The sequence below is a fragment of the Aythya ferina genome, assembly GCF_964211825.1.
Source record: "Aythya ferina genome assembly, chromosome: 1".
Taxonomy (NCBI): domain Eukaryota; kingdom Metazoa; phylum Chordata; class Aves; order Anseriformes; family Anatidae; genus Aythya; species Aythya ferina.
In genome coordinates, this window is record NC_140296.1 from 162,311,475 (window position 1) to 162,334,866 (window position 23,392).

The following is a 23,392-nucleotide window of genomic DNA, read 5'->3' on the forward strand; positions in this document are numbered from 1 at the left end:
AAATAAAAAAGTGTGACTTCCTACTGAACAGAAATGTTGGAATGGTACGGTTTAGCATGAAACAAAATTGAGCCAGGGACTGTATTAACAATTAATTGATCTGGATGATCCCTGTGCTCTGGCACTATTCAGTTTACTTCCAGAGATGGAGCTAGAGCAGCCCACCTGCTCCAGATCTGTAGCAGAAAACTGCTAGCAATAGAGGAGCCACTGTCCTAGATGCCTTGAAGGGCTGAGTCATGTTGTTGGTGCCCCCTTCCATGAAAGAAGGCTCTAAATTCAGGATATTTCAGGGATGAATGCCTCTCCCCCTACACAAATAGAAATCTGGGCTCTATAGTCTAGCTCCTAGTTCAAAACTCTCTCTGATCTGCAAGCCTAAATGTAGGTGACATTGTCCCCAGGACTCAGCCAGCATTGACCTGGAGTTGCACTATTTACAAAATCTCTGTGCTCCAGGCATATCAGAAAAAATGTGGCCAAACAGTTCCGCCAGTTTGCAGAACAGGATTCCAATATCTTGTCTGCTTTGTTTTTGAAAATGCAAGTGCTTTCAACCATATCCCACATAATCTTGTGGGGTTTTCTTCTGCAAGACAAGGCAAAATGCCAGCTAGAAGCTGAGAAGGAAACTGGCAAAGAAAAAAAATGTCCTTGCGTTTCAAAGGGCTCTTCATGCTTTCCAGACAAATTAAAAAATAAATAAATAAAAATCTGTTTGCAGTAGTTGTATAAGTATTCCAAAGACATCATGCACCTGTATAACTTGTAATAAGACCCATGCCAGCCTCCCCCCTCACTGAGGAGCTTGAAGAGAACCTGTGATGCAGTGGGATTCCAGCCGTGTGGCACACAAACTGTGTACCCCAAGTTGTTCTGTGGGGCGACTCGAAACAAAGAGAAGGACTTCTGGGATCACAAGCAACTCTTACCACTTCAACCTACTTAACCTACTCCAGTAACCTACTTAGTGTCTTAAATACTGATTGAAGAATCTACCACTGAGCATTCAAGCTTGGAAGTAGTTTGGCTCAATTCACAGTGTTTCTCTTAATCTATTTCAACTGAGGGGCATTCAGCAGGGTCAGTTGCAAATACACGCATATAATGAGGTCATCTACACTACACTTCTAAGGCATGATTTGTTTTATTCTAACCTGGATTATTTAAATACAAGAATGTGTCTAGATCTCCTCTGAATAAAAAGGGAGCCTGAAGAGACAGACAGGTGCATTGTAAATGTTGCAAATTGCAAGAGGAGTTCTGTGAGACCAGCCTGAGTTAAATACGGAGGTATTTTATCCAAATTACTACTATTAGTCTAAATTGACAGTGCTGATTTAAAAGAACAAACAAACAAAAAGACAACCTGGAAAGCATCACACTGACTCAAAGTAAGACACGTTTCCAGAGGACAAACATGCTTTTGGGTCTTCACGGTGGTTCTTGCTCTTGCTGAGTCAGGCAACTAAATTTTGGACAGCAGGACTAAAAAGCCCAGGAATGGAGAAGACAATAGGAATCTTAGACCGGCTCCAGAAGCGCTGATGTACTACTGTCAGGTTGTAGCCCACAGCAAGTGATTGAAGAAGTTAGATCTGCATAGGTGACTACTTTGATAGACACACACGTGCTGTTTTAGAAGTTTCCACTACGTGCCTCTGCAGGTATTACTACCAATAAACCATCACTCCAGAAGGCCATCTGCTTATAGTTAGCATGGCTTTCTGAAGGAGAGACTGTTTGACAGCTGGGCCTGCCATATAATCACAGGGTGTTGGAGCTGGGGCCTGCCCAAAGGTGGGAGAGTCATATCTCTTCCTGGAAATGTAAAGGATTAAGGCCTGAGGCACTGCAGTCAGAGGAGTTCTTGTAGGCAGGATGTTGTTAATTTAGATGTTGCTCATGCAGAAGCAGACAAGGGATCTTTTGTGTCACTGAACCCTTCCAGCTGAAGTTTCAGCACTACTGCTATCACCACAATGGTTTCGGTACCTGACCTACTCCCCAGAGGCTCACTCAGATATATCTCCAAGCACTGTATTCACAGTGCTGGCTGAAGTGCAGTCCATCAGTTCTTCAGGCAGCTCTCACACACATCAGTGGTTGCAGGGCTAGCCAGGCTCATTCTTCTGCAAAGCTGACAGCCTACAAACATAAAGTAGCATTTGTAATTTTTTAAAACATCACCTAACATCTTTTATTATTCATCTTGATGCCGCTTCTGCAACAGGCAAAGCACATCTGAGTTCTTCTCCTTGATGCTTTCCATGAATGGTAGAGCTGATTCTTACCCCTGGATGATTTTGGAGCATATGCATCCCAGGAATTTGCACAACTCTAAGATGCTGTTCATAACAGGAAAAAAAAAAAAAAAAGATCTTGTGGACTGTTTTCCGCAAGTTCACAATATGTGTATTAGGAGCATATTAGGGGAATTTACTAACCATAGCCAGAGAGGTATTTGTACACTTAAACAGTGGCATATTGGTGACTAAGTTCTTCCGTGGATCTAGACCTGTCCACATGCTCATAGGTGCATATTGCCATGGAGATATTTGGGATGAAGGCATTCAAGCTGAACTTTTCAAATTTGCAGTGCCTAAATTACACATTCTCTTCTGACTTAATGCAAATGCCAGCAGTCTTAATAAAAAAATAAATAAAATAAATAAATTATTGTTCCCATAGAAGAGCAAGCTCCAAAACCTGTGGTTCTTTGGGAGCAGGTGTTGAAGTAAGCACACTCCCCTGCCTGTCCAGATGGCTATCGTGTTAACAGCTTATTGCCTGCCCCTGGGCAGCTTTTCTGGATACACCTGGCAGCACTTAACCTGTCAGGTGTGTTCAGAGCAGTGGGTCCCCACGTGCATTTCAGCCATGCTCAACTCCAGCCTGGTGGCTTGCAGAGTATCTGCCTGCCTGGTTGCTCAGGGTGGCCTCAAGCTGCCTCTAACAAGCAGGGCAGGCAGGCTAGGGAAAAGCAAACTGCCCAGCCCTGTCAGCTGCCTCACAAGATGACACACAGCTCCGGGCTGCTCATAATGCATCTGCCCAAACCAAAGCTACAACCAACTTCCAGCTCACCTCTTATCTCCCTAGCCCACACCTTCTACCTCCGTAATTGCAACCACAGCCAGAAGCTCCCACAGGCCCTGGTACTTCTGTGAGCACAGCAGCATGCTGTCAGCATATCAGTCCATAGTTATTTGTGAGGCATTAGTTTGCACTTACTTTGCCTGGGATGTTTTGGTGTTTTTTTTTGTTTTGTTTTTTCTTTATCTTTTTTGAGCTCTGGATAAAAGTCTACTAGAAGCAGGGGGGCAACAACCAGGTGAGGCCCTGGTCAGGCCTCAGCTGGAGTACTGTGTCCAGTTCTGGGCTCCCCAGTACAAGAAAGACAGAGATCTCCTGGAAGGAGTCCAGTGGAGGGACACTAAGACAATACAGGGCCTGGAGCATCTCTTCTGTGAGGAAAGGCTGAGAGACCTGGGTCTGTTCAGCCTTGAGAAGACTGAGAGGGGATCTTATCAATGCTTATAAATACCTGAGGTGTGGGAGACAGAGGGATATGGCCAACCTCTTTTCAGTGGTTTGTGGGGACAGGACGAAGGGCAATTGCCACAAAATGGATCACAGGAAGTTCTGCACCAACATGCGAAAGAACTTCTTTCTAGTGAGGGTGACAGAGCACTGGACCAGGCTGCCCAGCGAGGTTGTGGAGTCTCCTTCTCTGGTGATATTCAAGGCCCATCTGGACGCCTACCTGGGCAACATGCTCTAGAGAACCTGTTTTGGCAGGGGGGTTGGACCCAATGATCTCTTGAGGTCCCTTCCAACCCCTACAATTCTGTGATTTCATCCCCTGCCATCATTGCTTAGCTGGCAGTTGTGTCCATCTACCTAGAACCTCCTCCCTGCTTTCATAGAGTGGCTTGGATTAGAAGAGACCTTAAAGATCATCTAACTCCAATCCCCCTGGGGACACTTTCCACCTGCCCAGGCTGCCCAAAGCCCCCTCCAGCCTGGCCTTGAACACCCCCAGGGATGGGGCATCCACAGCTTCTCTGGGCAGCCTGTGCCAGCTATGCAAGCCACCCTCACAGTGAAAAATTTCTCCCTAACATCTAATCTAATCTCCCTTTTAGTTTAGAACCACTCCCCCTTGCCCTATCGCTGTCTGCCCGTGACAGTCTGTCGCTATTTCCCAAAACCGGAGGGGAGCTCGGGCCAGACTCCTCAGGGAGACGCAGATCGCGGCCAGCACAGCGAAGCCCCCTCCGCTCCGGGTCGGGCGGGACACGTCCAAACCCCGACCCGAGGCAGCCCCAACCCCTCCACCCGCCCCTTCCGCCGACGGGTCCGCTTTCTCCTCCTCCTTCTCCTCCTCCTCCTTCTCCTCCCACTGCTCCCAGCAGCCCTGCCCGGCATGGCGGCGCCCAGCGAGTAGTGCCGCACGTGTGGCCGCCGCCACCATGCCGGGCAAGCCCTCGGCCCCCCAGTCGGGGAACACGCACCGGGTGAGCGCCCGCCTAGCCGGGTCGCTAGGGTTTGGTAACGGGGCGGCGGTGCCACCTACACGGGGCTGGGGGAGACACGGGGGCTGAATTTAGCCGTACCCACCGCTGCGCGTCTGGGAGAAGGTGGCTAAATTTTCCTGCATCGCCTTCACCATGTTTTGGGGACACATGGTCCTAAGGGCTCCCTGCGCTGGGCCCTTTGGTGCGCAGGCAGCAGCCGGCGGCTCAAGGTGTTGTGGGGTGGGCTTTTAATTCTTCTCTTCAGTTAAAAACGTCCTATCCTTCATTGGTACCGTGAGCTCTTTTTTTTGCATTAAGATCGGAATTGAGTCGTTTACAGATTGATTAGTGCGATCTGATAGTCCACCTTCAGGAGCAGGTTCTTTGTCTGTAGTGTGCATGCTATTAAGAAGGGCTTCCTAAGTTTTGAGAACAGAGCAAAAACGCGTATGTCCTTTTGTTTTACAGTTTCTCACCTTTTCGGAACGCTTAAGTAATGTTAATATTGATATTATTCACCGGATTGACAGAACTGGAAGTTATGCTGAGGTGAGAAAAGCGACAGCGGTCGTTTTCTGCAAGAGGATCTCAGATCACAACACAAGTAGCCACACTCCCTGAAATATCCACTTAAAAACTTCTCTGGGAGGGGGGGAATTACAAAGAAGCTCATGGAAGAGTTGCCTTTTCTGGAGTCTCATTTCCTGCTTTGTTCCTCGTTTCTTGAAATATTTCACAGTATTGGCATAGGGACTCTTTGACAGCATCACTCTGATCACTTCCATGTAGCTCGTGGACCTCTGAGCATAGAAGACATGGCGCTGTCAGCAGTTCTAGGTCCAGTCCTGCAAAGACCTAAGGATGCTGAGCAGTTGCAATAGTCACAGCATGTGCATGTCTTTAAAGATCATCCGTGTGTCCTGTAGATCGTCACTGAATGAGGTCTTTAGCAGGTTATAGCCTCCTGGTCTGCTGGATTGTTTTTCTGAACTTCCCATTTGATAGCTGTGATGATGCCAAAAGAAATCCCACAGTGTTTGTGCTGTGTGCTTTGTGGTTCAGCATCTTAGATTATGAAGGCCAGTCAACAGAAGTCTAAAAAACAATTATGTAAATGAGGCCTATCACCAGAAAATATTTTCAAATGTTTTTTTGAACATAGAAACAGAAGTCTTATTTTCTGGCAAATTCCACAGCACCCTTTGAAATGAAGTCATCACAGTTTTTTAAGATATTTATAAAATGTTTGAAGCACTTGGTAGTTCTTTTCATTTAAACCTCTCATATTTACAGGCTGTTTTCACAGGAGCTGACAAACTGTTATTTTGTCTTTGACAGGAGGTTGAAACCTACTTTTTTGAAGGACTACAGAAATGGAGGGAACTGAACCTTACTCAGCATTTTGGTACCTAATTTTTATTTGTTGATATTTGCCCTAAACTGTAAAAACTTCTGCATCCAGAGCTCCCTGGGATATTTTCTATTCATTGAATTTTGTATTGGGCTCTGGAGAGCTATTAGTTTTTAGTTTCCTTTATGTTGACCAGGAACTGGACTAGAATTTTCATGGTTTCTTTTTTGTGTTTAAACAGTGCAGTTCTACAAAGAAGTGGCCAACAAATGCCAGTCCTTCAACCAGCTCGTCTATTACCAAAGTACTGTTGTGCAGAGCTTGAAGACACATTTGCAAGTCAAAGGCAGTCTTGCCTATCAACCCTTATTAGAGTAAGTATTTGTTGACAAAATGTAGTCAGAAATCTGAAGGTATTACAAGTAAGTAATTCAAGTTCTGTTGTGAGTATTATTTTTCTTTATTGTACGTGAGGAAAGAAGTATAGCAATGAGATGCCCAAAATGGGATTAGGTAATTGGCATTTATCTATTAGAGATTCACGGTCCTGAGTCTTTAGAAAAAAATGCTTTGGTTGACATTGATCATCTGTATCTTGTTTAATGTTACCTACTCGAAGTATTTTGAATTTTCAAACTTATCTAATAGGTAGCTGTGAATGACGATACTTAAGTAAAAGTGAGAAGCAAGAGTGATGCCGTCTTTTCAAAGAGATTGTGCTAGATTGCAAGCAATGCTTGTCTAGGTTCTTACTGGCTTATTTTAAAATAAACTAACACTGTATTGTCTGAAACACAGTCTAGTGGTGCAGCTGGCTCGAGATCTCCAGGCTGATTTCTATCCACACTTCAATGACTTCTTCCTGGCTATCACCAATCTACTGGATACACAGGACACAGAGTTGCTGGAATGGGCTTTTACCTCTCTTTCCTATCTCTACAAATACTTGTGGAGATTGATGGTGAAGGACATAAGTAACATATACAGGTAAAGGCTGTGTTTAAAGTCTGCCTTGATCAGCAGTTATTAAATGCTATAGGAATGCCAGTTCCAGATGAATATCTGGCTTAATGCTTCAGTATATAGTTGTTAGCATGCTTTCTCTGCTTTCTGAAACAGACTGTGAGCTGTGTTATCATACGCAGCTCCTTTGAGATCCCCCTGTCTTGCACGTGCACTGCATTGGAGGAGGGATACAGTTTGGTCTGCAGTTTTGAGTGTTTGGCCCTCTTTTCTCCTGGTGTGGTGGATGCAAGTGGTGATAGGAGAGAAAGCAGGTACCTCAGCTGGGTAGACAAAACTCAGAAAGACAATGACAGTTTAAACAAGTCTAAATTCTGCACAGGTCTCTTGGGTGCCTGTCAAGTAACTCAGTCATATTTGTATCATTTCTGTCTTTTCCAATTGCAGACTCCTAGAGTTAATGACATTAAATGGACTCCTTTGAGTCTTTAATTGCTGCTGTTGCAGCATTTTGCCCTTTATGTGCTTAACTTCTTCCTGTCTGTTTAGTGAAAAAGCAGACAAGCAGTGCACAGTTTTGTATGCAGTGAAATTCCTTGCCATAGGATGCTGTGAACGTAGAAGGTTGGCATAAGCTCACAGGGAAACTGACCAAGTTTGAGGGAATTTCCAAATGCATAGGAACCACTTCTGGCTTGAGAAGTCCTTGAGCTGCAGGTGGCTAAAAGCTGGTTTTGTATGTGCTTGCCCTGTTTTTAAACTTTTCCCAGGCACCTGCTTCTGGCTGCTGCTAGATACTGAATACAGACCTGTGGTCTGACCCACTATGATTGCTTGTTCAATGTTATGCTACTCTGGTAGCATTTTTTTTTTTATTTTATTTTTTTCATAGTCAGTGGGTCCATGTTGCTTCTTACTAGAAGCCTTCCGTCTTTCAATTCAGAGCAGATGGAGCAAAAGATGGGTTACAGATTTCTTCCCCAACCCACAAAAGTTTACAGGCATATTGCAAAAACATCTGTTTGGCTGTGAATCTGAGGCATCACTCTCTGCACTTAACATGTGCTGAGCCACCTGTAACCATTACTGATATTTACCAGAGAACTGCAAATACTTGTCACCCCTCTAAATTGTATCTTTGGAAAATTTACATGCACAAGAGAGCTTGTTGGCTCAGCTGAAGTAGAAATCTGGTATATCAAATCAACTTTGTTTTTACTTAGTGTTGCTGAATGTATCTGTTGAAAATCTTGATGCTGCAATTGGATCTGTGTGGATCCAGAGCTGTTTGAGGTATTTAGTCTGCAGCTTAAGCTTGGTGTTATCATTTGATCTTTGCAAGACTGTTCTTTACACTTGGAGGGTGGGAAGGAATGGAATTGAGGAAGGTATTTACCCTCTCTAGGAGGACAGATTCTTGGTGTTTGTAAGACATGACAATGTAAGCTGCAAACATACTTTTTTAAAACAACTGATGGTAAGTCTTGCGTTCCCTTTAAGATAGTTTATTATTGTGTGTCTTTGTAGCCTGTACAGCACCCTGCTGGCTCACCACAAGCTTCACATCAGAAACTTTGCTGCTGAAAGTTTTGTCTTTCTAATGAGAAAGGTAAGTGAACTGTTTGTCCATTCTGTGGTGGCTTGTGGCTTCAATATGTAATAAGTTCTCTGTAAAGGAGAGCTTACAGGGCCTGAATTGGCATTCTGCACGTCTTGAGTTGTGATTTTCAGTGAACGTTTTGCTGAGTATGTCATGTAATTCGTATCAGCAGTGGCAAATAGAGGCCTTAGCATTCTCTGTTTTAAAAATAGTTAAACCAAATGGGTCATCTTGCAAAAGGGAGGCTTTGGTTTGTAAATACATATTTTCTCACTGGCTTTTTCAATAATGATTTAAAGCCTTTGTAGAAAAAGTTATTGTGACAACCTTTTTGCACTCCTGAAAATCAGATTATTTAATGTTCACAGGCAGATCAGTTAAGGCCAAACAGCAGCTTTTCATGGAGTAAGGAAAGACAGCAGTTGTTATTTTGTTGTTTTGTGTTTTTTTTTTTTCATTCAAAAAACACAAAAACCAGAATTCCTGAGAATGATTAGCAAATTTGTGTATCCTTGTTACTGGCCTGAGTTGAGAGACCTTAATAAAGCACATTTGTTTAGTTGTTTTCCAAAGTTGCTGAACTTTGAGTGAAGTCCTCAGGCACAGAGGGTTTCAGAATCTGAGGTCAGAAATATTTGCAGTATTCCCAGGTGTTGTTATAGTTTTGGATGACTGCATTCTGCTTTCAGCTGATACATGTCTCTTTCCATGCCAGAGTGGTGACCTTTGTGTTTCAGTTGGGACCAATTTAGTGGTGCATTTATGCACATGCTTAACTCTAAAATCGTAAGAGTAATCAAAAGGCCGTATTTCATCTGCAATAGGCCTTAGTAGGCCCATGTTCATTTAGGCAAGAGGACTTGTAACTACTGAATAGGTGACTTTTTCTTAGAGTTTCCTTGGTGGTCGCAGAAATAGTGAGTTTGAACTGATGTGGAAAGGCACAGGACTAGAAGAATAATGTGGTGCTGTAGAGCCGTTTAATTGCATCTTTTCACCTGGTAACTCTGAATAGAAGATGACTTTTTTTTATCCTTGTGTTTTGTAGGTTTCTGATAAAAATGCTCTCTTCAATTTGATGTTCCGTGACCTGGAGGAGCACCCTAAGAAGGTGGAAGGTGTAGGACAACTACTTTTTGAGATGTGCAAGGGTGTTCGAAACATGTTCCACTCTTGTGCAGAGACGGTAAAGACAAGAAAAAAAGATAGCTGGTGTAGATGTTGCTGTAATAGAGCGCTTTGTGAAACCATTGAGTGTTGCCTTGTTCACCTCAGTAGATCCCTAGTGATGAACATACTGTTCGTTATTTAACAGGATCTGAAAGCTGCTGTCTAAAAATCTTTCCTGAGATGGGAAGGTTGGTTTTTTTGTCATTTCTATATGATATTTCTGTATATTAAAATGGTACTGCTTGATAATGCTATACATGTTTTATACCCTCCAGATGAATCTAAAAACAGTTCAGATATTAAGTGATAGCCTATTTTTTTCCACTAATCATTCTAGAGAGAATTGAGATCACTAAAATATTTTAATAGTATCTTGCTCTAACAAACTTCAGAATTGCTGGATTTATTTTCTGAGTATAAGGGTATGATATGCTCTTTTCTTGTACAGGCTGTGAAGTTAATTCTGGTAAAGCTGGGGCCAGTTACTGAAAAGGAGATTGAACTGCCATGGATAACTGTTGGAGAAGCCTTTGAGCAGATGATCAGATCAGCTGCAGTGCATATCCATAAGGAGCATTTTGATATTGTTTTCAAGTGTCTGGAGGTACACTGATTCACATTTTTTTTTTTTTTCTTCTGTTCACAAGAGGCTGAAAAAAAGCTGTGCACACTTACCAAGAAAACTATTTTTGTCCTATTAGACCAGAACTGGGTTTTACATCCTTTGGAAACATTAACTACAGTGTCATGTGTATGGAAAAAAATCCCACTCTTCTTTTGCAAGTTCAGAGTGAACCAGGTGGCTGTGCTGCCCTGTGATTAGTAAGGGAGCCTTGGGGCTCAGTCGCACGTCTGGGCAAGGAGGGTTTGTAGGGTCTGCCTTTGCAGAGACAGGTATTGCAGGCCCCTTGCTGGGGTTAAAGCTTTTCTTATACTACTAAACTAAATCTACTAGTGCTTCCAAACTCACTTTGCGATGGTGAAGGGGAAGCCTTTTGCTGCAGCTCTCTTTACATCAAAGACTTGGGCTGAAATTGGAGAGCCACATTTAAGCCTCAGAGACAAGTGTTGCAAATCCCAAGCTGTTTTCAGTCCGGATGTTCCCATGTTGCCTCTTCATGGTTACACCCAGAGGTCTGAGGGAGTAGAGCTGTGTGCCATGGGCTGTGCTCTGCTGAGTCAGAGTGATGTTGAACAATGAGCAAGGGCTTAGCATAGGGTTTTTACTTACCTGATAGCCGTTTAGACGTTTTCTTCCTAAGGAGTGGGATTTGCTAAGAGATGTTAAAACTTCTTGCAGTTGACAACATATTCTGTGAGTTTTGCTTCTCAGAAGGGTGAAATGGAAGATTGGAAGAAATGGTAGTCAGGCAAACCTAGTTGAAGGCAGTCCTTCCAGTTTCGGTACACAGTCCAGTTTGTGTGGTACTGGGAACTCTCTACTTGTGACTGTCCACAGTTACCTTGAAAATCCCATCCTGTTCCTCCTACCTCACACAGTATGATAGTAGTTGCTGTCTGACTGTTTATTAGACACAGAACTGTTTGTCGCTGGATGTTTTTTAATCCTGGAATCTGTCACCTGCAGTTGTGATGAAATCTTAGGGGCTGATGACATACTTCTCTTTCTATTTAAAAAGGCTTGTTGTTTTTTTTTTTTGTTTGTTTGTTTGTTTTTTTACCTTGGGAGCTAGTTAGTTGTGCTCAGTATCATCCTCAGAGGAAAATGATGCCAATATCTATGATAGGTCTCTAAACTGGGTTCAGTTTATAGGACCAAGGATAGGATTTTGCGTTTTCTTGACAGAAAGAGACATGGATGAGAGTGATCCAGGGCAGCTCCATTATCTACATAATGTAGATTATATGAGTAGCCGCTCAGAATCCATGTTAGCATAAGGATGCTGAAGTATAAAAGCACTTAAATTCTGGTGATCTCCAGTGGAAGCTGGTGCTTTCATACCATCATGGGTTTGGAGAAGAGTCCTCTTTCTCTTCCATGTTTGGTTTGTAGTTTTTTCACCTTATCTTGGCAGGTATTTATGTTTCTGTCCAAGGAATCCAGGATGCTTGTTTTTACAAAATGGGAATCCCATGGTATTTCTGGAAGGTTTAGTTTGTTGAACATGAGTGAGGGAGTCAGCAGTAATTTGTTGGTCTGATGAAATGGTGATACTTTAGAATGGCTTTCAAATAGCAGTAAGTGAAACAGGGTCTGATCATTTATCTGAATCATTTTGTTTTCCTTTTTTTTTAAACAGGAGTCACTCTTAGACTTGCAGAGCAAAATAACTAAGGCCAACTGCAGTATGGTTTCAGAGCAGATGGAAAGGATTCTGCAAGCATATCTGATCCTATTGAAACATGCAAATGGATCCAAAGTCTCGCTGCCTGAAAAGGTCTGTCAGGTAGGTCAAACCATCACTTTGTATGGCTTGCCGAAGAAGTATCAGTTAAACCTGGAAGAGGTATGGTCAGCTGCAGCATCCTGAAATGTTCCTGCTGCATTAATAGTTTTACGATTTGAGTCAAGTGAACAGAGAGATTTACTGGGAGTATTGCTACCTCTCCAGTCCCATGGAAGTTTTCCACTATCGTGTAATGCTGGTGTAGTCCTTTAAATAAGCAAGGGGAAAAGAAAGATGATGAGGTGAGCATAGAGGCTGTGCTGTGCCGTAATCTCTGCTACTGTGGGGGAAAGCAAGACCTGCATCTATGGTGGTGAAGTTCCACCAGATTCACCCTGTGGGTTCAAATACAGATTTAATGCCTTCAAATTTTGATAGAACAAGTAGGGTTCATTTCTGTGGGCTGAAGCTTAGAACACCGTGTCCTCCTCTTTCAGAAACCATGTAGGTCATTCAGACCAGACAATCACCACGTCTTAATGCATGAATATCAGTTCTCTTTTTTGTTTCAGGTTTTAATAAAAATGTTACAAACATCCAATCTCTTGCCATCTTGCTGTAAGACCATGCTGAATGCAATTTCTGCGTTACTACTGGCTGAAAATGTTTTCTTGCCTGATTCTTTGACCAAGGAAGCTATTGAGAAGGTAACAAAGACTTCTTATAGTAGAAATTCCAGAGTCCAAATTCCCTACAGCAGCATGATTTCAGGATATTCCACTTCTGGGCAACAGACTGTAAGGTTCCCTTTAGGTTTTTTGCACTGATAGAGGAAAGCTGTAAAATGCCTAAAACAATGCCTGCTGTGGTCTTGGGACTCCTTGAGAGTCTTGCACAGTCTGTCAGTGTGCTATAATGCTGCTACTATGGCAGACATATTTGCAATGAAAAACAGGCCCTGCTTTGAACACCTACAGAATCTGTGGAGAAAGGAGGGAGAACAGAGAGAAGAGCATGTTCTCACCTAGATTTTGAAGCCAGTCAGTGAGTTGGATTTGGTTGAACATTGAAGTACATTTCCCACTAAGCTGCTGAACACTTAGGATTTGCAATGGGAAAATAAGGCTGTTAACAATTCTTTAAAAACGTTTCACATGGACTTCAGTGTTGGCTTGTGCTGAAGTAAGATTGGTTCTGCCTGTGGCATGAGTCCAGTTTTGCTCAGATGTGATCCTTCAAACGTTTGACTGTACTTGTGTGGGCTTCTGTTAAGCTGGAGGAGGCTTAAAGCTGTCCTTATAACCTGAAGGGTCTGGGAAAGGAGTTCTGGGTGCATATTTCCATGTTGCACACCTCAGCCTTGAGAGGCACCGACTCCACGTGCAGTCAGGAACTGTTCCAGTATTGGTTCTTTCAGAACAATGTAGATTGGCTCCCCCACTGAGGTGCAGCTAGGTATGGTTGTGTGTACCTCAGGTGTGGTCCTGCGTGCTGGGAGGTATACAGGAAGAATGCAGAGCCCAAAGATCTTCTGGGCCTAAGCTTCTTTCTAGCAATGTATGTGTGCTGCAGTACTACACCTTTAGTTTACATTTTCCACATCACTTTAAAGAGATACCTAAGCTATCTCTGCATGGAGCTAGTTTGTATCCCACAGGGGTTGTTCAAAGGGCTGTGCTGTTTCTGTACCTGAGATGTGACTGGAAACTGTCTGTGAACAGAGAGGCGGGCTGTCTGAGAGTTACTGCATGGTTGATTGATAAACCAGAAAATATGTCCCATGGATAATGGAGACTTAAGTATAAAATGTCTCTTGTAAATATGTTCCTGTCAACCTGCGATTTGCATCTTGCAGGTATTCAGAAGTGAATTTGAGTGGCGCTTCCTTTTGGACTTCTCTGAAACAATGTTTACAATGAAGCAATTTGAGAGGGTAGGTGGAAGCTCTTCTGCATTTTGTTTATTTTTATTGCCAAAGGGAGTGTGAGGTGTCATTGTGTAAGGACACCTGAGCAGGAAAGTCCTTCAACAATTGGGAAATCTATAGTATATTTATTTGCCTTGTATGCTGAATCATTTCAATGTATGGACATGATGTTTATTTAAACTTTTGGCATGATTTTGAAGGAATAAAACAGGTTGACTGTGTCATAGTGTTAGAACTTGGTAACGATGCTTAGGGTTGGAGAGACTGTTAGTTCACAGAGAGAAGTTTGTCCGCTGAAAAGTAAAGGTGTGGGATTGTTATGGATAGGGTGAAGAGAAAGAGTTTTGGAGAAGGTAAGTGGAAATGAAGAGTAAGGGATGTCTGATATCACCAGTTCCAGGCTTGGTCTCTGAGAGGAATGAAACAAATTAAAAGGAGCGGGATGGGAAAGCAAACTCGGGGATCTGGAAAGTCCTGATAAGACTGGATTTTGGGCAGACTGAATTTTTCTATCAAATCACTGTCCTGGCTGGGGTGACAAGGTATCTCTGTGTTGGTGACTTGGGGCACCAGAACAGATCTGATGTGTTGGTAGTTCATTTGTGTGTATTTGTGTGTATTTGTGTGTATTTGGCTTCCTCTGTAGCTGATGTTATGTGTTTCTTGTGGTTTTGATGACAAAGACTTACTAAACCTTGATTTATTTTTTTTTTCCCCTTTAGCATTTTCTTCCATGCTTTCTGAAGTACATTGAGCATTGCTTCTCTGGTACAGATGCCCTTGTAAAGGATGAGGCAATGGCAATTTTGGCTAAACTCATTCTGGTGAAAGCAGAGCCTCCTACTATTGGTTCAATGGCATTTGAAAAGTATCCTCTCGTTTTCACTGAATCATCAGTCAGGTAAGACTTCTCAAGTTTAGCAAACACTAGATGTGGCTGCATGGCTGTAGGCCTGCGAAGTGATACAGTAGGATCCCATTTTTCTTTCTGAGATGATTTGAGAAGAGGTACTGTTCTGGAAAGGTTATCGCTTTTATTTAATAAACAAAACAATGAAACAAACAAACAAAAAGCTAGTGAGTGATGCAGTAGATGTGATTTGGATTTGTTACACCAAAATGCATGCTACATTTTGGGTAGTTAAACTTTATTGTGAACTCTGCAGTTCAGATCCTCATCAAGAGTAACCTCCTGTCTGTGCCTCATCTTTCTTCCATGTATGCATACATCTTGTCTGGAGCTTGCTGGGAAGCAGTACTTTAGAGTACAGCTGGGTACCACAGGTTACCCGGTACTAATTACCACAAGTAATTAATTATTGCAACACAGCATTGTGCTGGCATAGCTTGACTGCTTCTGGTTGCAAAGCTAGGTTGGTTGCAGCGAAGTGTTTGCTTTCCCTCTGAAACCTCTTTGGAAAGATTTGAGTGACCATGGTCAAGCACAGAATGACAGTTGCAAATCTACTGATAATGAATGTTCCAATCACTCTAGATCAAAACTTTGCCTGCAGAGAGTGGTGTACATAAAAGACCAGTACTGTCTTTTATGTAAGATTTTGTATTCCTTAAAAGCAGCCCATTCTGTGGGTTTCTTTCCATTTCAACAGAGTGGAAGTGTCCATTTCCATTTAACAGAGTGGAAGTGTCAAGGTTCAAGGTTGTAAGTCAAAAAAAAAAAAAAAAACAACCACAATTCAATTTGCTTTTATTTTCTTGTTGTATTTGTTGATTTATTTATTTATTTTCAGTGATCTGGAGTATATAGCTGAGACGATATTTCTCCTGCAATGTCAGTGATAGAATTTAGGGCTGGGAGACATCTGAAGAGTTGCATGCCCCAGATGGAATTAGAAAATCCTGAACCAGTACAGAAAGATGTTTGACTAAATTGTTCTTGAATGCTCCCATTCCATAGATTCCCAAGCTGTCCCTGCAGACCATTTCACTGCTTAGCTGTATTTACAATCAGACAGGTTTTCTACTGTCTGAACTAAATAAATTTCCTTTGCAGCAGATTAAATCCATTGCTGCTTATCTTATCCGTAGGGAACACAGAACAGATTATTTCTTCCTTTTTACATACAGTTTTTACAAATAACAGACTATCAAAAACATTGAAAGTACTCAGTTCATCCTAATTACTTGATGATTCTCTCATAAATGCTGTTCCTTAAACCTCTACTCATTCTTGATGGTATCTTTCTGTTACCTTCTTTCTTGAAGGGTGGAGCTCATGGAGCTTCTCGTGGTCTTGCACGTGCTGGGTGTAATAGAAAGATTGCTGCCCATGGGGTGTGAAGCACTGCTGTTGATATGTTCCAGTATGAGGTTAATCCTTTCTGCCTGAAGATAGGACTTTGGATTTGGGCTCAGCCTGTGATAAGACACTAGACTGTTACTTAACAGGTTATTTTGTGTCATCCATTAGTCTTTGCTATTATTTAGGTTGTTAATAAACTGTAATCATGCTGACAATCACAGAGACAAATCTCAGGTGCTTCTCGTGTTCTTAGTTGTGAGGGTGTCCAGCTGAGAATTAGTCTTTCCTTCTAGAAATACTATTTGTACTTTAAGACCCAACATTTATTACAGGCCATGTTTTGTGCTCTATATGTATAGATGATATTTTGTGCTGTGGAAGACATTTTTAAAAAAAATGCGTTGGGTTGTCCTAGTCTTTTTTGTTAGAAGTAACCAACACAATTTAGATATCACACGAGGAAAAGGAAAGATTTCTAATGTGCAGTTGTGGGTTACTAAAAAGTTTGGTTTTATTTTTAGCTCTAATACAAGACAACAAACAAGCAAAAGACAAGGAGGAAAAGCAAAAGTACCAGTGCTGGATCATGTACTGTCTTTAATCCAGTTACCAGAAAATGAAGACATCACTGACCTTTCACAGCCCTGGGTTGCCTTGGTTATACTGCCACATATTAGGTAAGGGATATTCTAAGGTACTACTTCCATGTGGTCCTGTAGTACTGTCTAGTTCACCATCTGTTAGAAATCAATTTAGTAAGGGAAGCACAAGAATTACTAACCCCAGTTTGGGGAAACTGGGGTAAAAAGGTGGAGAATATTTGTGTGGAAATACTGGTTCAGTAGTGAAGTCAGGAATAGAATGTCAGTTTCTTGATTACGTGCTCCTTAAATTTTGTATGCTGGCATTTAGAGATGTTCCTGATACATTTTGGTTTCTGTATTTTAAGCACAATTTCTAGACAGTGGTGTTTTCAATAATTACTGTGTTCTTGTATAGGAGAAGGAGTTGGACTTGGGAATTGGAAATAGAAAAAATGTTTGCTACTGATCTCAAACTTGGGATGAGCTCTCTGTCATTTAACATGAGATAATGTGAAAGGAGGTCTTCATGTGTGTCTAGGTGCAAGTGTAACACAGAGACTAAAGGTTTCCCATTTATTTTGAACAGACCAATGGACAAAGAAATCATCCTGCCCTCTGTGACAAGCTTTATAGGTTGTCTGTTTGCAGCTATTGAAAAAGGAACCCTCTGCAAAGGTCAGTTACTGCTATTTCCTGTTCATTTGCTTTCTGTTGAAACATTAAAAAAAAAATTAAGTAGTTTTGCTGGTGACACAGAGTATGAAAGTGAATAGCAATAGCATTGTATACAAATGTTCTGAGCAGTTCAGTAAAAGTTGAAAAGCAAAATGCTCTCTAGGAAACAATTCTGCAGTTGTTGGTGGTCATAATGGGGTGGCAGATGTTCCACAAAGTCACGGGCAGGCTGTCCAAATCAAGGCTTGACCAAGAAAATTAGGAAAGAAAAGAAAAAAGTGAGATAAAAAAGAATGGAAATCCTGCCAAATAAGATTCAGACTGAAGCAGTCAAGTGAAGGGGAGAGACTGTTGACTCAAAAGTGCCAACTAGACTACTCAAGACCTATAGTGCAAAGTTCGGGATGTTACCATCTCTGCCCTAAATGACAGCACTGGTGATAAAATGATGTAATTTCTTCAGGTGTGAGTGGTCACCGTGACCCCACTGTTTGTCTTCTGTCTCTGGCCAGAAACATATTTTTTTTTTAGCTTAGCTCACATATTATAGGGCAGTTGATAGTCACAGAGATTTCAAGTATTTGGCTTCGTGACAAAGTATGAACACGTGCTGGAATGCCACAGGTGTAGTGTTCTTTGTTACTTGGGTTGAAAGGGCTTGTCTAGAGCCTGGCCTTCCTCCTCTGTAATCTCTTCAATAACACTCCTAGCTGTATCCACTAATTAGTTCTGTTGCTTTTTCCTCTCCAGTGTTTGTCAAGCATGGTCATTTTTGATTTAACTGCCATTTCCTCCTTTGCTCCTAAAGAAAATAAAACAAATGTAATGTCAGTCCTACGCTCCTGTCTCCTGTTGCTCCATACTACACTTCCTTGCTTGATTTTCCTCACCCTTCTCCCAAACTAGTGTTTCTGGACAATTATTCATCTTTTGCATTCTCTTCAGCTCCATGATCTCTACAATTCCTTTACCTTCTAGTAGGACTCCAGTATCCTCTCATTGCATGTACAAGGCACACCCCAGCCTGTGCTCCCTGTTTCATCTTCCTGGTCTCTCAAGCCTGAGGCAAAGTGTAAGTCCCAGAGCTGGATGGCTTTCTGCAGTTGCTTGGGAGTGTAGGGAAGTACTTGGAAGTGCAGGTTTGGGAACTGGGACAGAGCAATAGCAATTCCCCCGGGAACTATTTAGTTTTAACTGCCTGTATAGAAGTTATCCTATTGATCATATAGGTGCCTTCACCGTGAGGTGAGAGCTGCTATCTTTGTTCAGCACAGGTTTACTACTACCAAATGCAATGCAGATTACAGTTTGAGAACCTCTGCCCTTATTCTATGGAGGCAGAAAGCTTCATCCTGCGGAAAAACTTGGGGGTTTTGGTGTTCAAAAGGCTCAACATGAGCCAGCAGCCCACGCTTATAACACAGAAGGCCAACTGCATCCTGGGCTACATCAAAAAAGATGTGACCAGGACTTGATCAAGTCCTTCTAAAGAAAACAACAAACTCCCAGTTTTAGTTCGCTACACTGTATCAACCCACAAACTACACGGTCAAACATAATTTAAAAGCCCTGGCTAAAATAAGAACCTTTCTTACACAGCTGCATGGCTCATCTCTAAGTATTATAAACATCAGTTGGGATGCTGTATATGGTTTGTAAAGAAATTATATGTCCCCGAACATAAACTCCCTCTGTGGATTTTACGAGAAGGGACAGCTACCATTATATTGCTCTCCCACTCCTTCTGTTAACAAGCAAGAACAAAAGAAGGTGACCACTAAGTTTATGATATGTGGCCTTGTAAATGACAATAAAACTTTCTGATGAATCTATCTGGTTCCTTCAAGACTAAGATGTTTATAACAACTTTCACAGTTTAAAAATACTTCGCATGCTGTCTTTATCTTGGGCACATCTTCTCTAGCTGCTTGGACATAACATCTTGAACCTACTTGCCTTCCTTCCTGCACCTAACCTTCTGAGATACCACAACTTTTGTTTGGTAACTTGAGCTGTGCATAAGAGCACGGGAAGGATGTGGACCTGTTAGAGCAAGTCTGGAGGAGGGCCATAAAGATGATCAGAGGGCTGAAGCACCTCTCCTGTGAAGAAAGGCTGAGAGAGCTGGGGATGTTCAGCCTGGAGAAGAGAAAGCTCCAGGGAGACCTCATTGTGGCCTTTCAATACTTAAAAGGGGCTTATATAAAAAGGATGGAAAAGGACTCTTTACTGGGGTAGATGATGATAGGACAAGGGAGAATGGTCTTAAACTAGAAGAGGATAGATTTAGACTAGACATTAGGAGGAAGTTCTTCACTGTGAGGGTGGTGAGAAACTGGAACAGGTTGCCCAGAGAAGCTGTGGATGCCTCATCCCTGGAGGGTGTTCAAGACTGGGTTGGATGGGGTCATGGCCAACCTGATCTAGTGGGTGGCATCCCCCTGCCCATGGCAGAGAGCTTGGAGTTGGATGATCTTGAAGGTCCCTTCAAACCCAAACCATTCTGTGATCCTGCTACTACTTGCAGTTTCTCCTCTCTCTAAGGAACTGAGGCTAATAGTGAGCAGGGTTCTGCAAATACTTGAAGAATTAAGCACCCTGGAGAAGATTTTTCAAAGTAATAAGCAGGAAATGAATGCTCACTTCCCTTTCTTTTTCACGGCAGCTGTCAGCAAGTAAGAAAGTTGCATCTTTTAAGATATCCCCTCAGTTTGCTTGGCTCAGGAGCAATATTTCTTCTGCTAGGGAAGAGACAAAGGAGAGAGTAATCATCTTTTATAAAAACCCACTTATCAGCTTAAGAATGGCAGGGAAAGGAACAGCCCTTCCCCTTTCTTGCCTGGAAGGGCTTTGGCTGACCTGTGCTGCTTGGAAGGCCTCCATCCCCAAAGGAAACTGGAAGTTTAGGAAGGGGATGCTCTCTCTAACGATACTCTACAAACCCACCTTCCATTCACTAACAGGAATTCAGCCTTTGAGTGTATGGGACAGCTTTGAAGATCTCATACAGCACATTGTGAAAGTTTAAAAGTGCCTGAATGATACCATCAATATGTATTTTTTCTTCTGAGTGTTTCATTCATGTTATTTTGGGTAGCTTTTCTTCATTTCTGCATGCTGTTAGGGTGGTTTCACACTGGCAGCTAGCTACGCTCCATCACACTGCTTTCTTACTCCTCCTCCTCAAAAGAACAGGGAAGAAAATGTGATGAAAAAAGGCTTAAGGGTTGAGATGAGGACAGGGAGGTCCCTCACCCATTAATGTCGTGAGCAAAATAGACGTAGTCTGGGGAAATTAGTCTGTTAGCAATAGGCAATAAATTACATTAGAGCAGCGAGAGCTGAAAGTAAACTAGAAATGCTTTCCCCTGCTCCCATCCACCATATTCTACCTCTTTCTTCCTGAGCAGTTCAGGGAAACACGGAATGGGGGCTGCGATCAGTCCCTAATGCTTCGTCTCTGCTGCTCTTTCGCAGTCACTCTCTGCCCCTGCTCCATGTGGCACCACGTGCCTTCCCACAGGCAGCAGCTCCCCCCAGACCCCTGCTCCTGCATGGGCTCCTCTCCACGGGCTGCAGCTCCGGCCTGGGGCCTGCTCCTGCAGGGGCTCTCCATGGGCCACAGCCTCCTCCAGGCCACATCCACCTGCTCCACTGGGGGCTCCTCCACCCATGGGGGGGCTGCAGCGTGGAGATCTGCTCCATGTGGGACCCATGGGCTGCAGGGGGACAGCCTGCTCCACCAGGGGCCTCTCCACAGGCCGCAGGGAAACTGCTGCTGCCTGCCTGGAGCACCTGCTGCCCTGACCCTGGGGGTTGCAGGGCTGGTTCTCTCTCGCATTTTCTCATTCTTTTCAGCTGCTGGTGCGTGTGTTTTTCCCTTTCTTAAGTCTGCTTTCCCAGAGGCCCAACCAGCATTGTGTCCCTTTTGGAGCCAACTGGAGCTGGCTTTTATCTGACAAGGTGCAGCTTCTGGGCTCTGCTCACAGAGGCCACTCCTGCAGTCCCACGGCTACCAAAACTTTGCCACATAAGCCCAGTACAGCCATTTGTAGCATAAAGCTGTCTGAGACTCCTACAATAGTACTTAGCTCCAGACCTCTGCTTCCTGTGTATGTGGGTCTGATGGAGGCAGATGCAAGCTGGGAGATGCTTATAGTTTTCAATGCTGGCTTGCTGGAGTACACGTTTACTTTGATAGCCAGAGAAGTATTTCCTTTATGGGTTATGATAACGGTTAGAAAATATACATACCAGTTCTGAGATCCACATGTTACTCATTTCTGTGACTCTAGCCATTTCAAGATGGTCAAGCACCATGCAAACACAAGTCAGTGAAACCTGGGTAAATATACAGGTTGTTCTTGTTCTCTTTGCTCCAGGAAGCCTGTTTGTGGCCTGCCAAGCTGTAAGTACTCTTCTCAGTTTGGCAGAGTCTTCTGAAATACTCCATTTGTTACCTGTGGAGCGTGTCAAGAACTTGGTGACGTAAGTAAACTCTGCCTGTTATGTGGTCCTCAGTGATTTTCCTTAGTATGGCAAAGAGCTGACTTGCCCTTTACGTAGTGGCACGTTAAATGTCTTCTTGTTGATCGCATGTTCTCCTGTACCAACATTTGCCTTAGGTATTGTGGTTACGTATGGTAGCAACATTGTAGCCATTGTTTGTTTAGAAAACCAAAGAAATAGTATGCCAGTTCAGTGGCATTTTCTCTGCAAACCAAAGCTTTCTTAGCCAGCTGAAGAGCAGTGTGCCAAATATGTTGCTTTCTAGGTAAGCACAAATATTTAGAGCACTACATTTGTGTTTTACACTACACTGCAAATGTAGAGCACTACATTTAGTAACTGTGTGTGACATAATAATAATAAAAGGGAGAGTAACAGTGCAATCTGAGTTGTGTCAAAAGGCTGGGATTTGACAGTCTGTTGGCAGTGTTGGGATTCCCTTGTGTCCTTACATATTTATGTGTATGCTTGCTCTGCAATTGGATTAGATTTTGTATGCTCAGTTCTATTTATTACAACTCCTTTCTGCTTAAAATTAGCACATGTTAACTGAGTGGCTGGAGGGACCAAGAGAGATTGTTGATCTTTCTCCGGCAAATGCTGTTGAACTTGTCATCTTCCATCACTATTGTGATGGAGCAGCTCCAAGTCTTTGGTAGCTATAGCTTCAAAACATCCTGTTCAGTTAGGAAAACATGGTGCCCATGTCTGAGGTGTGATGGAGATAAGGCAGCTTGCCCAGATCAAGCAGGATGTCTTGGCAGGGAGCTTCAGTCTAGTGCTTTTCTGCCAGCTTTGGGCTGGGGGTGGGAATCCCACTTGGAGTGAGAGTTGTTGGGTAGCAGAAGATTTCCCTGTGGGGAGGCAAGATTCCTGCTAATGGTGGAATTGGTGTCCCACCTAAACCTGAATTATTTTTCCGTTGAAGTTGATTACTAAGTGGTCACCTTGGCAGCAGCAGCTGCACGTGCAGACCTATGCAGATCTGTTTTCAGTGGCTGTCTGTGTGTGTGTCCAACTGGTTAGCCCCAGCTTGATAGGCCCGGTGGTGCCAGTAGAGTATGAAGTTGTGGATTTTTCCCATAATACTGTTACTGTCACTACTGCCTTGTTTTCAAATGACTGTATTGTTACAATACCCTCTGTATGCTAATAAAACACTCTCTTGGTTAAGTGCTTTTCCATCAGACCCCTCTGCGTTGCTGTTGGCTGATCTGTATTACACAAGACTGGCATTGTGTGGTTGCCAGGAGCCCCTTTCCCAAGGGAACCTAATGGAGTTGTTTGAGAAGTTGCAGCCTAATATCTCCACTGGTATTTCTAAGGTAATTTGTTTTGAGCATGTGCAAGATGATTTGGATTTTAGAATTTACTTTGAGTAGACTGAGCCTGAAAGAAGAAACGTGAGACTGTAAAGCAATTACTTCTGTAGCATCTGTTTAGGGCTGTGTCCATTTCCAAGAGGCTGCTGTGGGGCATGAG

General features: G+C 42.9%; 1 protein-coding gene and 1 long non-coding RNA gene across 2 annotated transcripts in view; one reads left to right on the forward strand and one right to left on the reverse strand.

Annotated features, from left to right (window-relative positions):
- Positions 1–772: 772 nt before the first annotated feature.
- Positions 773–2,614, reverse strand: LOC311439948. The gene is made up of 3 exons (XR_014695106.1): positions 2,448–2,614; positions 2,295–2,348; positions 773–2,148 (listed from the first exon to the last, which is right to left on the reverse strand). It is a non-coding gene; the product is annotated as an uncharacterized lncRNA (long non-coding RNA).
- Positions 2,615–4,404: 1,790 nt separating this feature from the next.
- Positions 4,405–23,392, forward strand: part of UTP20 (UTP20 small subunit processome component) — a 65,977-nt gene continuing 46,989 nt past the window's right edge. The window contains exons 1-16 of the mRNA XM_084496590.1: positions 4,405–4,520; positions 4,989–5,069; positions 5,859–5,925; positions 6,113–6,245; positions 6,670–6,858; positions 8,362–8,443; positions 9,483–9,620; positions 10,053–10,208; positions 11,866–12,012; positions 12,525–12,659; positions 13,808–13,885; positions 14,602–14,780; positions 16,664–16,819; positions 17,313–17,401; positions 21,784–21,889; positions 23,085–23,235. Of these exons, the coding sequence (XP_084352716.1) occupies positions 4,476–4,520; positions 4,989–5,069; positions 5,859–5,925; positions 6,113–6,245; positions 6,670–6,858; positions 8,362–8,443; positions 9,483–9,620; positions 10,053–10,208; positions 11,866–12,012; positions 12,525–12,659; positions 13,808–13,885; positions 14,602–14,780; positions 16,664–16,819; positions 17,313–17,401; positions 21,784–21,889; positions 23,085–23,235 (1,932 nt within the window). The 5' untranslated portion in view covers positions 4,405–4,475. The remainder of the gene's footprint in view (positions 4,521–4,988; positions 5,070–5,858; positions 5,926–6,112; positions 6,246–6,669; positions 6,859–8,361; positions 8,444–9,482; positions 9,621–10,052; positions 10,209–11,865; positions 12,013–12,524; positions 12,660–13,807; positions 13,886–14,601; positions 14,781–16,663; positions 16,820–17,312; positions 17,402–21,783; positions 21,890–23,084; positions 23,236–23,392) is intronic.